General features: G+C 51.6%; 1 protein-coding gene across 1 annotated transcript in view; it reads left to right on the top strand.

Annotated features, from left to right (window-relative positions):
- LOC115503098 (Fc fragment of IgG binding protein) overlaps positions 1–13831 on the top strand; it is a 40821-nt gene that overhangs the window by 7121 nt on the left and 19869 nt on the right. The window contains exons 7-10 of the mRNA XM_032591286.1: positions 2512–3082; positions 5161–5765; positions 7927–8494; positions 12328–12920. Coding sequence (XP_032447177.1) covers positions 2512–3082; positions 5161–5765; positions 7927–8494; positions 12328–12920 — 2337 coding nt within the window. The remainder of the gene's footprint in view (positions 1–2511; positions 3083–5160; positions 5766–7926; positions 8495–12327; positions 12921–13831) is intronic.

Here is a 13831-nt window from a genome sequence, read left to right as displayed (position 1 = left end):
TCATGACCTGAGCTGAAGTCAGATGCTTAACTGACTGAACCATCCAGGTGCCCCGGCTCCCTCCCTCCCTCCCTCCCTTCCTTCCTTCCTTCCTTCCTTCCTTCCTTCCTTCCTTCCTTCCTTCCTTCCTTCCTTCCTTCCTTCCTTTTTCTTTCTTTCTTTCTTTCTTTCTTTCTTTCTTTCTATGTTTATTTATTTATTTTTGAGAGAGAGAGAGAGAGAGAGAGAGAGAGAGAGAGAGAGAATCCCAAGTAGGCTCCAAGCTGTCAGAGCAGAGCCCTACATGGGGCTCAAACCCATGAACTATGAGATCATGACCTGAGCCGAAATCAAGAGTCATCAGATGCTTAACCGACTGAGGCACCCAGGTGCCCCTAGGTCTGGCTTTCATTCCCATCTTCATCTGCTTTGCCCCTGCTCCCCATAGGTAGCTAGTTTTACTGATTTCCTGAGGGTTCACCTAGGGTTCCTTTATGACAATGCAAGCAATGTAAACAATACGTTCTTACCTTTCCCCTTTCTTAGCAAAGAACACTGTACCATCTGCTCTGTTCTGCACTTTGCTGTGCATGAGTGGTGCCTTTTAGAGCTGTTTCCATATCAGCATAAAGGGAGCCTCTGCGCTCTCTCTCTTTTACATCTGCACGGTTCTCCATTGGATGGATGCCTCCTCATTCATTCAACTCAACCCCCCACGGATGGATGCTTTTTTCACGATGGCAAACAGCACAGCACTGAATAGTCTGGTACCTCCCTCATTTTGCGAGTGTGCCGGTGATTCTGTGAGATGAATAAGTAAGCAGATTCAAGTAGGTGTGCTCCAGATCTAGAGGGATTGAGCACAAGCGCAGAGGGAGTTCAAATTCCTGAATTTACGTGAGGAATTGTGCACATGCTGGGCAGTTTTTCAGAGAGAGAGGGCCTATTCCATTGGTCAGATCCTTACAGAGGTCAGTGACTTGACAGAGGTTTAGAGCTCCTGATAGAATCATGATAGGAGCCCCGGCGTGGCTCAGTCGGTGAAGCGTCTGACTCTGGATTTCAGCTCAGGTTATGATCTCTTGATCTTGAGATCAAGCCCCGAGTCAGGCTGCGTGCTGATCATGGAGCCTGCTTGGGATTCTCTCTCTTCTTCTCTCTCTGCCCCTCCCCTGCCCACACTCTCTCTCTCTCTCCCAAAATAACAAATTAAAAAATAAACATTAGGGGCACCTGGGTGGCTTAGTCAGTTAAGCGTCCAACTTGATCTCGGCTCAGGTCATGATCTTGCAGTTCATAGGATCAAACCCCACGTTGGGCTCACAATGTGTTATCACAATGACCGTGCAGAGCCTGCTTGCAATCCTCTCTTTCCCTCTCTCTGCCCCTTCCCTACTTGTGCTCTAAATAAATAAATAAATAAACAAACAAACTAAAAAAAAGGGTTTTTTTTAAGAAAAGAATCATGATAGGATGTCCCCAAAACATTGCTAGGAGAAATGAGGGCTTCATAAAATGGGGGCTTCAACATGGCCTCATTATTTAAAAGGAAAAAAATTACATACATTAAAAGGTAGAAAAAAACCCTGGCAGGCAGGTGTGTCCACAGCAATATGAGTGATTTCCCTCTCCCGATTTTTGCTCATGAGCATTTTGTAAGTTTTCTGTAATGAACAAATATTACTTGTATCATTGAAAAATGGAGGTGACTAGGTTCCCTGGGCTGAGAGCTTGTAAGTGTCTCAGTCACGGCTGCGTCCACAGCACTGCCCATGGACGCAGACACACAGGAGGGCTCACGGAGGCCTTGCTGACCCACTGACCAAATGAAGATCTATCTTACCTTTGGACCTTTCTCCTGCAGTCTCCCTCTGCCTCTTATTCCTTTTTTTTTTTTTTTTTCATACCCCATCCTCCTGACTAAGACAAGCATATGGGAAGAAGGAATTAACAAGAAACACACAGAAAGAGGAAACTGGGCCCAAGGGACCGAGAAACACACTCCTCATCTCCTGGCCAGACTCTCTCTCCGCTTAGGATATTTGCGAAGGAATCCCCTTCCCCTTGTCTCCGTGGCTCTCCCTCACTGATCCTTTACAGCTCAGCTCAGCTCAGCCCAGCTCAGCTCAGCTCAGCTGTCCCTGCCTCCCCTGACCTGCAAGATTGGGTCTGGCTCTTCTTCTAGACTCCCACAGCCTCCTGCGCGTCCACCATCCCAGTCCTGATCACCCTGATCTGTCGCTCTGATCTCGTGACAGTTCTGTCTCCCTCATTGGACTGGGAGCCCCACGAGAGCAGGCTCTGGGTTGTCTCAGTGATCTCCCGGCCAGGACCAGGCATAGAGGGAGTGCCCAGTGAATGGTCATTTAATGCAGCAGTGCCTTCACGTCCCGAGCACTTGCGATCCTACCAGGCACCGTTCTAAGCAGCAGGAGGAAGGAATCCCAGCTGGAGCAGGGGAAGCGAGAGAGAGGGTAGAAGGGGCGAGGGCCGGACCACAGGGGATCTGACCACCCACCCCTCCCCCCACAGATCGACAACCAGCGCTCACGCCTGCCCGTATCCCTGGCCGAGGGTCGCCTGCGCGTGTACCAGAGTGGGACGCGGGCCGTGGTGGAGCTGGACTTCGGGCTGGTGGTCACCTACGACTGGGACTGCCAGCTGGCCCTGAGCCTGCCAGAGCGCTTCCGAGACCAGGTGTGCGGACTGTGTGGCAACTACAACAGCGACCCCACCGATGACTTCCTCACGCCCGACTCGGAGCTGGCGCCGGACGCCGTGGAGTTCGCCAACAGCTGGAAGCTGGACGACGGGGACTACCTGTGTGACGACGGCTGCCAGAACAACTGTCCCTCGTGCACCCCGGGCCAGGCCCAGCACTACGAGGGCAACCGGCTCTGCGGCATGCTGACCCAGGCCGACGGCCCCTTTGCTGCCTGCCACAGCGCACTGCCGCCCCGGCCCTTCCTGGAGGAGTGTGTGTATGACATGTGTGTGCTCAACGGGGACCGGTCCAGCCTGTGCCGTAGCCTCAGCGCCTACGCCCAGGCCTGTCTGGAGCACGGCATCTCTGTCGGCGACTGGAGGTCACCAGCCAACTGTCGTGAGTGATGCCCCGGGGCGGACTGGGAGCACGTGGTGGGAAGGCAGGGGTCTCTTTGCATCTGTTCAATGTCTGAGCACTTCGTGTGGTTCAGCCTGAAGCCGGACCATGCCAGGAACACAGGGATGGCCGAGATGGCCACACGGTGCCCGCGGTGAGCCCGAGGTTGGGGCAGACACATCACTAGCCGGTGACAGTCCCAAGCGGTCCCTGTTGGGCTCGGGGAGGCACAGGCAGAGTGGCCAGGGCCAGCACAGGGGAATTCCAGGTTGGGCACGGGAGACCAGGAAAGCTTCTCAACTCAGCCTGGCAGGGTCAAGGAGAATTTCCCAGAGGAAGGGATGCCTGATTGGAAACCTGTGGGAGGAACTCAACTAGGCAGATAAAGGGGGAGCAGGAAGTGGGTTTGGGAATGAGAGAGGGGCATGTGCGGAAGCCGGCATGAGACGTAGTCCTCAGAGTCCCGAAGCAGAAATGTGAACGTCTCTTCGTTTGCATTCCTTTCGAGGCTCCCCGATGCCCTCTGGGTAAAGTCCGGGCATCCATCCACTTAATGATTCATTCACTCACTCATTTACTCAACGGGCATTCCCTGAGCCCCTCTGTGGCCCCATCCCTCCTCTGGCAATGGGCACAGTGGGGGCCAGCACACACCTGTCCCTGCCCTTGGGAGGCTCCCAAGGAATTTTTCTGGAGACAGAAAGTCTAGTGTGCAGGGAAGGGGAGGTGCCCAGACCCAGGCCTAGGGCTTGAGACAGAGACTCCGAAGGAGGAGCAAGTCTGGGGGAGACACTGTGGCCATGTGGGGTTTGTCGTGGTCACTCCTATATGTCCTCACTGCCCAGTAAATGCCCACCCTCCCGAGCTCCCCAATGCCTGGTGCAGAGGAGGAACCAGTGAGTTCTTTGACCCATGCATTCATTTCTGAATGAGCGGGCATCTCCTGTGGACCAGACCCTGTCCTTTGTGCTCTGGGATTGAGGCAGATCAGATCCCTGCTCTCAGAGTTCATATTCCAGTGGGGGAGACAGACAGTAAGCAGTAAACTATGGAACGTCTTCAAAGAGCAAAAGAAATGACATTTGTGTAAGAAGAGGAAACGGGAGGCTCACGACGAGGGTGCTCAGGGAAGGCCTTTCTGAACAGGTGACATCATTGCTGAGAGCAGCAAAGGGCAATAGAGTGAGCTGAGTAACAATGATGCTGTGGGGTGTCTCTGCATAGGTTAACTTATTTACCCTTCACCACCCTGTGAGGTCGGTGCTATTATCATCTCATTTTACTGATGGGGAAACTGAGGCAGGGAGCAAATGGAGTCATTGGTCCACAATCACACAGCTTAAGAAGGGAAGACTGGGATTTGAACCCAGGCTATCCGGGCTCCAGCAGCTTTCTCTTAACCACATGCTGCACTGACTTCGGAGGAAAGGCCAGTACAGGCATCAGAAACAGCCAGCCAGTGCAAAGGCCCTGAGGTGGGAGCGTGAAGACCTGTAAGGAAGCCTCTGTGGCTGGGACAGAGTGAGCCAAAGGGAGAGGGAGAGGAGATGAGGAGGGAGGTGATGGGCGCGGGTGATGGGGAGCTTCATTGGCCACCAGGAGGACTCTAGCCTTCCCCCTGAGATGGCACCACAAGGGGGCTCTGAGCAGGAGAGGGACGTCACAGGCATTCACAGGGTCCCTCTGGCTGTCTGTGAGGAGCGGCCTGTGGGGTAGCATGGGGGCCGGGGGAGACCAGGCAGAAGGTTGCTTGGAAGGGACTGGACCAGGGTAGGGGGTGGTGAGAGCAGGGGGCAGATTCTAGATAGATTTTTGAATATGGAGCTCACAGGACTTCCTGACAGATTGGTTGTCGGTGAATGAAGAGGGAAAGGAGTCAACTGTGTCTCTGAGGTTTGGGGTCCCAGCACCTGGAGGGATGGAAGTGCCATGCGGAGCTCTGGGGAAGGAGCAGAATGTGGGGAGGGAAGTCCCGTAGAGCGCTTTGGGCGGGGCGCCCCACCAGGAAACGAAGCCGCCAATGCATCAATGCAACACCCTTGCGCTGGCCTGACGCATCCTCCCCCGTCTCCCCGCAGCCCTGTCCTGTCCCCCCAACAGCCGCTATGAGCGGTGCGGCCCCGCCTGCCCGGCCACCTGCAACTCCGAGGCGACGCCGTCCAACTGTTCCGGGCGCCCGTGCGTGGAGGGCTGCGTGTGCCTCCCGGGCTTCGTGGCCAGCGGTGGCGGCTGCGTAGCGGCCTCCTCATGCGGCTGCATCTTCCAGGGCCGCCCGCTCGCCCCGGGCCAGCAGATATGGGCGGATGAGCTGTGCCGGCGGCGCTGCACTTGCGACGGCGCCACCCAGCAGGTGCGCTGCAGCGACACACAGGGCTGCCCGGCGGGCGAGCGCTGCCGCGTCCAGGACGGCCTCCTGGGTTGCTACCCCGACCGCTTCGGGAGCTGCCAGGCTTCCGGGGACCCGCACTACGTGAGCTTCGACGGCCGGCGCTTCGACTTCATGGGCACCTGCAACTACCTGCTGGCCGGCTCGTGCAGCCAGGCCGCGGGGCTGCCCGCCTTCCGGGTGCTGGTGGAAAACGAGCACCGGGGCAGCCAGACCGTGAGCTACACGCGTGCCGTGCGCGTGGAGGCCCGCGGAGTGAAGGTGGCGGTGCGCCGGGAGTACCCGGGGAAAGTGCTGGTGAGCGACGCGGGTCGGGGTGGTTGGGAGGCGGGCAGGAAATCCCCCTTCAGGAGTGGGGCTCTGAACCCCCGGTAGGGCTGGGGATCTGTTAAAACATCGTGTGGCCAGTGGTTAAGTCCTGGGCCCCCGAGCCAGGCGGTGCTGCCTCTCCTTGGCTGTGTGACTGTGTCTCCAAATGACTGTCTCCAGGTTTTGCCTTAGTTTTGTCTTCTGTCAGCGTGTCCACCACGCAGCAGAAGTCAAGAACCAGTGATTTTCTCTTTAAAAAAAAAAAAAAGAAGAAGATAAAAGTCGAGAGGTGGGGTTGTAAGATTCACAACTCTAGTAAATAATCATTGAACAGTTTTAGACAGTGGCCTGCGCCCTGGAGAGGAGGATGAATTGGAAATGGATGGAAAACTGAAAGAAATTTCCATGTGGCAGGCACCACCCCTAAACCCTTTATAGGCCTTAAGTCATAGTCCTCAGAACGGCCTTGCATTAAAGGAAGTTTTGCTCATAAAGCCGAGTGTTTGGCATAGAGAAACTTCTGGATAAACAAATGATTGCTATTTATGATCCCACCTCTCTGAGTCTGGAATAATAATAGCCAATATATGACATTACCCCTAGGTGTTAAATGCTTGACATATAGTAACTCATTGAATCTCTACAACAACTCTGTGAAATAGCTGGATGAGAAAACTGAGGCACGGAAAGGCTAAGTCATCTATTCAAGGTCACAGAGCTAATAAGTCACAGAGCCACAATTTGTAACCAGGCTGTTTGGCTCCAGAGACCATACTCTTAACCACTACATCCTACTGCTGCTCTTGAGGAAAGGGATGCAACAGATAGGGACAGAAGTAGATGAAAGAGTACTCCAGGTAGAAGGAACAGTGAGTGCAAAGGCCCTGAGGCAGGAACAAACATGAGGGGTAGAGGAACAGCCTGGAGGTCCGTGGGGCTGGAATGGGGGCAGGGGGATGATGTAGGGGACAGCTGCAATAGAAGTCTTGATTTAAAACAAAACCTGAAGGACAAGGAAGAGTGAAGAGTGGTGGTTCCGAGGAGGAGGGAGCAGCAGGTGCAAAGGTTGAGGCTGGACAGATTTTGAAGACTCCGGAGAACAGTGTGGAGCCAGTGTGGCTGCACCGGAGAGCGAGGCTGGAGAGACAGGGCAGAGAGGGTGGTAGGAGATGAGGTCAGAAAAGTGGGAACAAGCAGGGCCTGGTGGGAGAGGGGTTCTGTTTTAAGCCGAGACGTAAAGGGTGATGGGGAGGCAACCAGGCGGAGAATGGGGACAGGGAAGAGGGTAGGAACGTCGCAAGGAGAAGGTACAGCAAAGGCCCTGAAGCTGGGCTGAGCTTGCTGACTTCAGGAGATCAAAATGGCTTCGTGGCTGCCGTCGCAGGCGTGGGGAATGGGGCAGTACTGGAGAAGAGATTGGAGAGTAGTGAGGCTCAGGTCACCTGGGGCCTTTTAAGCCACCATAAGGGATTTGGATCAAAGCTAACACCTAACAGATGAAGTAGCGTTGGCCAAGGAAAGAGTACTGGGGGGGTATCTAGGAGGAGGCAAGTGCAAAGGCCATGAGGTGACAGCGCACTTGATGTGTTCAGGGAGACAGCAAGGAGGCTGAGTGCGCAATGTGGTAGGTGATGCGGGTACAAAGGTGGACAGAGCCAAGGTTAAACGAGACCTTGTAGGGAAGGGGCTTGGATTTGCGCCGTCCTGAAGGCTGCAGGACACGCAGCCAGGAGAGAAGTGGTCAGTGATGTTCTCGGCCAAGCGAAAAGACCCTGAAGTTGGACTAAATTGAGACAAGTGGAGGAATGGCAAGAAAGCCAGTGTGCCTGGAACATACTGAGTGGGACGGAGGGAGGGAGTAGGAGGCAGGAAGGTCAGGGAGGTAATGAGGAGACAGATCCTGTAGGCTCTTGAAGGCCGTGGGTTAGGGATTTGGATTTGAGCCGATAGTTGAAGGTTGAAGAGAGGTAGCTGGTGTGCCAGACCAGAGGGATAGCAAGTGCAAGGGCCCTGAGGTGGAACGAAGCAGAACGTGCTCAAGAGAACAGCAAGGAGTTGAGAGTATTTGGAGCCAAGTGAAGTGAAGTGAAGGGTGGGACACAGAACCATGAATACCCTGACCCCGTGGACCTCCTTCATCTCCACCCAGGTGGATGGCGTCCTTCAGTACTTGCCCTTCCAGGCCGCAGATGGCCAGGTGCAGGTGTTCCGCCAGGGCCAAGATGCCGTTGTGCGCACAGACTTTGGCCTGACTGTCACCTACAACTGGAACAACCGTGTGATTGCCAAGGTTCCCGGCAGCTATGCTGGGGCCCTTTGCGGGCTCTGCGGGAACTTCAACGGGAACCCAGGTGATGATCTGGCCCTGCGCGGTGGAGGCCAAGCTGCCAACGCACTGGCCTTCGGGAACAGCTGGCAGGAGGAGACGAGGCCAGGCTGTGGGGCAACCGAGCCGGGTGACTGTCCCAAGCTGGACTCCCTAGTGGCCCAGCAGCTGCAGAGCAAGAAGGAGTGTGGGATCCTTGCCGACCCTGAGGGGCCCTTCCGGGAGTGCCACAGCAAGCTGGATCCACAGGGCACTGTGCGTGACTGCGTCTACGACCGCTGCCTGCTGCCGGGCCAGTCTGGGCCATTGTGTGATGCACTGGCCACCTATGCTGCTGCATGCCAGGCTGCCGGGGCCACCGTGCACCCCTGGAGGAGTGAGGAACTTTGCCGTGAGTACCAGGAGTGACAACTGGGGGGGCTCAGCCTTGTAAAGAGTATTGGGGGGTCTCTAGGATACCTATAGATAGGATGATCTATAAGTATCATTAATTCACGTAACTCTGACAAAAGTATTATGAGGTGGGGACTGTGGTGATACGCATTTAACAGATGAGGAAATAGAGGCTTAGAAAGAGTTAGTTACATGCCCAGGATCACGTACAGCTAGAAAGGCGCAGTTGCAGTAAATATTTATAAGATGACCAAAAATATCTGGTAGCCCTGCATCTAATTCCCATATGGCAGCTGTCATTCAGAGATGAGTAGCAATGCTGCCTTTAGAAGAAGCCTGGTTCTGGTCCCCTCTCCGGTTTTTCTTGGTCACCATCTGGCCTACTTCACTCATTTACAATATCTGCCTGGATGGTACACATCACATCATCTGTTGAAATACACATGATAAATACATGAATGTTACATCATTTCTTTTTCTCCTTCAACTTATATTCATTCATTCATTCATTCATTCATTCAACAAATATTTGTTGAACACCTACTATATTCCAGGAACTGAAGATATAATGGGGGAGAAAACAGGAAAAAAAATTCTTGCTCTCCCAAAGTGACCATCTAATGGTTTTTAGTTCCAGAAGAATATACCTAATGTAATATACTTATATACGTGGAAGTCTCTTTTTAAAAAAAAAATGTCTTATTAATTTTGAGAGAGAGTGTGTGCATGTGCATGAGTGGGGGGTGGGTAGAGAAAGAGAGAGAAAGAGAGAGTCCCAAGCAGGCTTAGGGCTGTCAGCATAGAGTCCGACATGGGGCTCAATCTCATGAACCATGAGATCCTAACCTAAGCCGAAATCAAGAGTTGTATGCTTAGCCAACTGAGCCACTCAGGTGCCCCAGAAAGTCTCCTTTTATTATTTTTTTTAATGTTACTTTTGAGGGAGAGAGAGAGAAAGAGTGAGAGCAGGGGAAGGGCAGAGAGAGGGAGACCCAGAATCCAAAGCAGGCTCCAGGCTCTGAGCTGTCAGCACAGAGCCTGATGTGGGACCTGAACCCACAAACCGTGAGATCATGACCTGAGCCAAAGTCAGATGCTTAACTGACTGAGCCACCTAGGTGCTCCAGAAAGTCTCTTTTTAAATCATTGCATGGGTTAGTTTTTGTTTGTAACAAACATCCCCAAAGCTAAAAGTGGATTACAACAAATATTTATTATTTCTCATGAGTCTGTGGGCTGGGCTATTCTCCTAATCTGGGCCAGCATAGTTTATCACTGCAGTCCTACTGACAGTTCTATGGGGGCTGGAGGGTCTACAATGGCCTGATTTTACACAGCTGGCAGTTGTTAGGCTGGTTGGTTTGGGGGACCTCATCCAGGACGGCTTACCCCTGCTCCACTTGGTTTTATCTTCTAGCCAGCTAGCACAGACTTCTTCACACAGTGGTCTCAGTGTTCCAAAGAACAGCGAGAGTGGACAAGCCCCAGTAGGCAAGCACACTTCAGGCCTCTGCTTGGCGTCACATTTGCTGTTATCCCATTGGCCAAAACCAGCACCATGGCCAAGCCAAGAAGAAGGGGTGGCTGTCATCAGTCTGTCCCAATCCCCATCATACTTCTCTGCCACAAACATATATACATGTGAACGACATTTCATTATTTTTAGAAATTCTTAAGACCATCAGACTCTAAGTGTTAAGAAAAAAGATAGAATGAGTTATCGTTGCAAATATCATTAGTACACAACTAATAAAACATATAAAACACTAATATATTAATGTCTATATAAATATATTAAAACATGAAAATATTAAACATAAAAAACAATGTATTGGAAAGGCATCTCTTAGTGAGATGGATTCAGCTTTCCACCCAATAGTTCCCTTTATTTTTTTATTTTGCTGAAATATCTTATTTATTTTTATTTTTGTATTTTAAAAATTCTAAGATTTTATTTTTTAATAAATGGAAAGACATCACATGTTCATGGATTGGAAGATTTAAAAAAAATTCTAAGATTTTATTTCTAAGCAATCTCTACACTCAGTGTGGAGTTCAAACTTAAAACACTGAGACCAAGAGTCCTATGCTCTACCAACTGAGCCAGCCAGGCACCACTTGCTGAAATATTTTAAAGCAAATTCTAGACATATGAATTTTCCCATAAATACTTCAGTAAACATCTGCAACAGATAGCACTTTTTAAGAAACATGCCACAATGCCGTTATTACCAGTAATGAAAATAACACTAATTCCTTAACATCATCTAAAATTCAGCCTAGGTTCAAATTTCCCCAATTGTCTAAATAAAAACAAAAAAAAGTGTGGGTTTTTTTTTTTCAGTTTATTTGAATCTGGATCCAAACCAAATCTACACACTGCATTGGGTTGGTTTTTCTTATGTGATTAAAAAAATTTTTTTTCTAATGTTTATTTTTGAGAGAGAGAGAGAGAGAGAGAGAGAGAGAGAGACAGAGCATGAGTGGGGTTTGGGGGCCAGAGCCCAATGTGGGGCTTGAACCCATGAGATCATGACCTGAACCAAAGTCAGACACTCAGCTGCCTGAGCCACCAAGCGCCCCTTTCTTAAATCATTTGTATCCTATAATAGCTCTTTTCCATTTTCTGCCTACATATTATTATGAAGTTTTTCAAATGTATAGGAAGATTGAAAGAATTTTACAGTGAATACTCATACACTTACCAGCTAGATTCTATAGTCGACCATTTTACTGTACTTGCTTTATCATATATCTGTCCCTCTATCCATTTTGTTTGTACCATTTATCTATTGGGGGAAAAAAAGTCATTTGTCCTGCAGAATTTCCTATTTTCTGAATTTGGCTAGTTGCTTCTTTGTAGTGTTATTTAACTTGTCCCTCTATTCCCTGATTCTCTTATAAGCTGGTTATGAGATCTAGAACAGTGCTGTCCAATAGAACTTTGGTGATGATGGAAGTGTTCTGTCCCTGAGCTGTCCTGTATGGTTGCCACCAGTCATGTATTGAGCACTTGAACTGGGGCTAGTGTGACCAAGGAACTGAATATTTTGTTTTGTTTTGTTTTGTTTTGTTTTGTTTTGTTTTGTTTTTAATTTTAGAGAGAGAGAGAGAGCTCGTGCACAAGCTTGGGAGAGAGAGAGAGACAGACAGACAGACAGACAGACAGGGAGATCCCAATGCTGGGGTCAATTCCACCACCCTGGGATCATGACCTGAGCCGAAATCAAGAGTAGGACGCTCAACTTACTGAGCCACCCAGTTGCCCCAATCTTCTATTTTTTAAATTTTAATTAACTTACACTTAAATGGCCACAAGTGACTATCATATCAACACAGAGGCTTTATTTGGCTCAGTTTTAGTTTTTTTTATTTTGTTTCAAGGAAACCACCTGTCTTATAATTTGGAGTGACTGGAGTTTGGAGATAGGACTAGGAATTATTATTCTTTTTCTCTTCAAAACATGGGCCAAATATTTTAATTTGCTACTACTATATCTCTACTAGAGAAGGAAGAAGTCAAAACCACTGCATTCACGAGTACATTGCATAGATTAAACACACACTGTACCTGCACGTATGTGTTTAAAATATGTCATTGAAGACATTACAGATAACCACAAACCACAGTTAATTTGGAGTTGAATCTTATTTATCAGGACCAGGTTAATTGTGATATCATCTGCCCCCCCAGGAAGATCATATCATAGATTATACAGAGGGTTCCTTGCAGCTGGCCGGCTTACGTGTGAGCGCGGGAGCATGCGTGTGCCTGCGTGTGCGTCACCAGGGAGCAGGGACCCTGGATGCTCACGGCTGCTCTCCCCACAGCTCTGAGCTGCCCACCCCACAGCCACTACGAGGCATGTTCCCGTGGCTGCCCGCTGTCCTGTGGAGACCTCCCAGTGCCTGGGGGCTGCGGCTCCGACTGCCACGAAGGCTGTGTGTGTGATGAGGGCTTCGCACTCAGTGGTGAGTCCTGCGTGCCCCTGCCCTCGTGTGGCTGCATATACCAGGGCGCCTACCACCCGCCAGGCCAGACCTTCCACCCTGGCCCGGGGTGTGATTCCCTGTGCCGCTGCCAAGAGGGCGGCCTGGTGACCTGTGAGCCCTCCACCTGTGGCCCGCATGAGGCCTGCCAGCCGTCCGGTGGCATTCTGGGCTGCGTGGCCGTGGGCTCTGCCACCTGCCAAGCATCGGGAGACCCCCATTACACCACCTTCGACGGCCGCCGCTTCGACTTCATGGGCACCTGCGTGTACGTGCTGGCTCGGACCTGCGGGACCCGGCCGGGCCTGGAGTCGTTTGCCGTCCTGCAGGAGAATGTGGCCTGGGGCAATGGGAGAGTCAGCGTGACCAGGGTGATCACTGTCCAGGTGGCTAACTTCACCCTACGGCTGGAGCAAAATCAGTGGAAGGTCACGGTAAGAGCAGGGGCGGATCATGAAGGGGAGGGGTCCTGGGGTAGAGGGCGCTGGGTGGGTGGGACATGGGCAGCACTCGGTCCAGGGGCGGCGCTCACATCTGGGAGTGGATGTGGAAGGCACAGGGTTCCCGAGGAGAGGAGGTGCCGGTCAGAGCCCTGAGTGGGGAGCCAAGGAGCGAGGAGGCTTTGGGGACCTGGGACCTGCTCCCACGTGGCTCTGTTTCCCCCTCTGTCTGCTGCTTAGTCTCTCCTCTCCCTGCCTCTGACTGTCCCCTCTGAGCATCTCTCCCACCCCCTCTTCCCTTCCCCTGCACCTTCTCTGTTCCTGCCCTAGCCACCTCCCTGGTATCCTGGCCAGCGACATGATGCAATCAGAGGCTGGGCAAGTTCAGGGATGGGAAAGGTTCAAGGACACAGGACAATCTGGGGGTGACCCCCTCACCCCTCGCCAACCACCACCACAACAATAACAGTAGCTACGGTTTTTACTCCGCTGATCCCTGACTTTGTTGGCCGCTGAACACTTCACATCCACGGTGTCATTTCATCCTTGCTGCCAGAAGTACCATGATTTGCTTTATTCTTTAGAAGGGGAGGTCCCATCATTGGCCCAAAGTCCACCAGCAAAGACACAACTCGAATCCAGGACAGCACGCCAGGAGACTGCACGCTGGACCTTGGGCAACAGCATGGTGCTTCTCTGACTGAGAAGCACTTGGTCTCCTATGGAAGCTGGAGGGATTCCATGCTGCCCCCCCCCCCCGCCCCGCTGCCCCCGAGATCTCACTAAAAGGCAGGCACATGACCCTTGTGCTCATGCAGTATGGACAATGAGGATGCTGAAAAATAGCTGACTTTTTCAGGTGCCCATATGCACTGGCCGTGCATTAGATGCTTTAATCGAATCCC

The sequence above is a fragment of the Lynx canadensis genome, chromosome E2, assembly GCF_007474595.2.
Source record: "Lynx canadensis isolate LIC74 chromosome E2, mLynCan4.pri.v2, whole genome shotgun sequence".
Classification (NCBI taxonomy): Eukaryota; Metazoa; Chordata; class Mammalia; order Carnivora; family Felidae; genus Lynx; species Lynx canadensis.
This window is presented reverse-complemented; position numbering and strand designations above follow the sequence as displayed.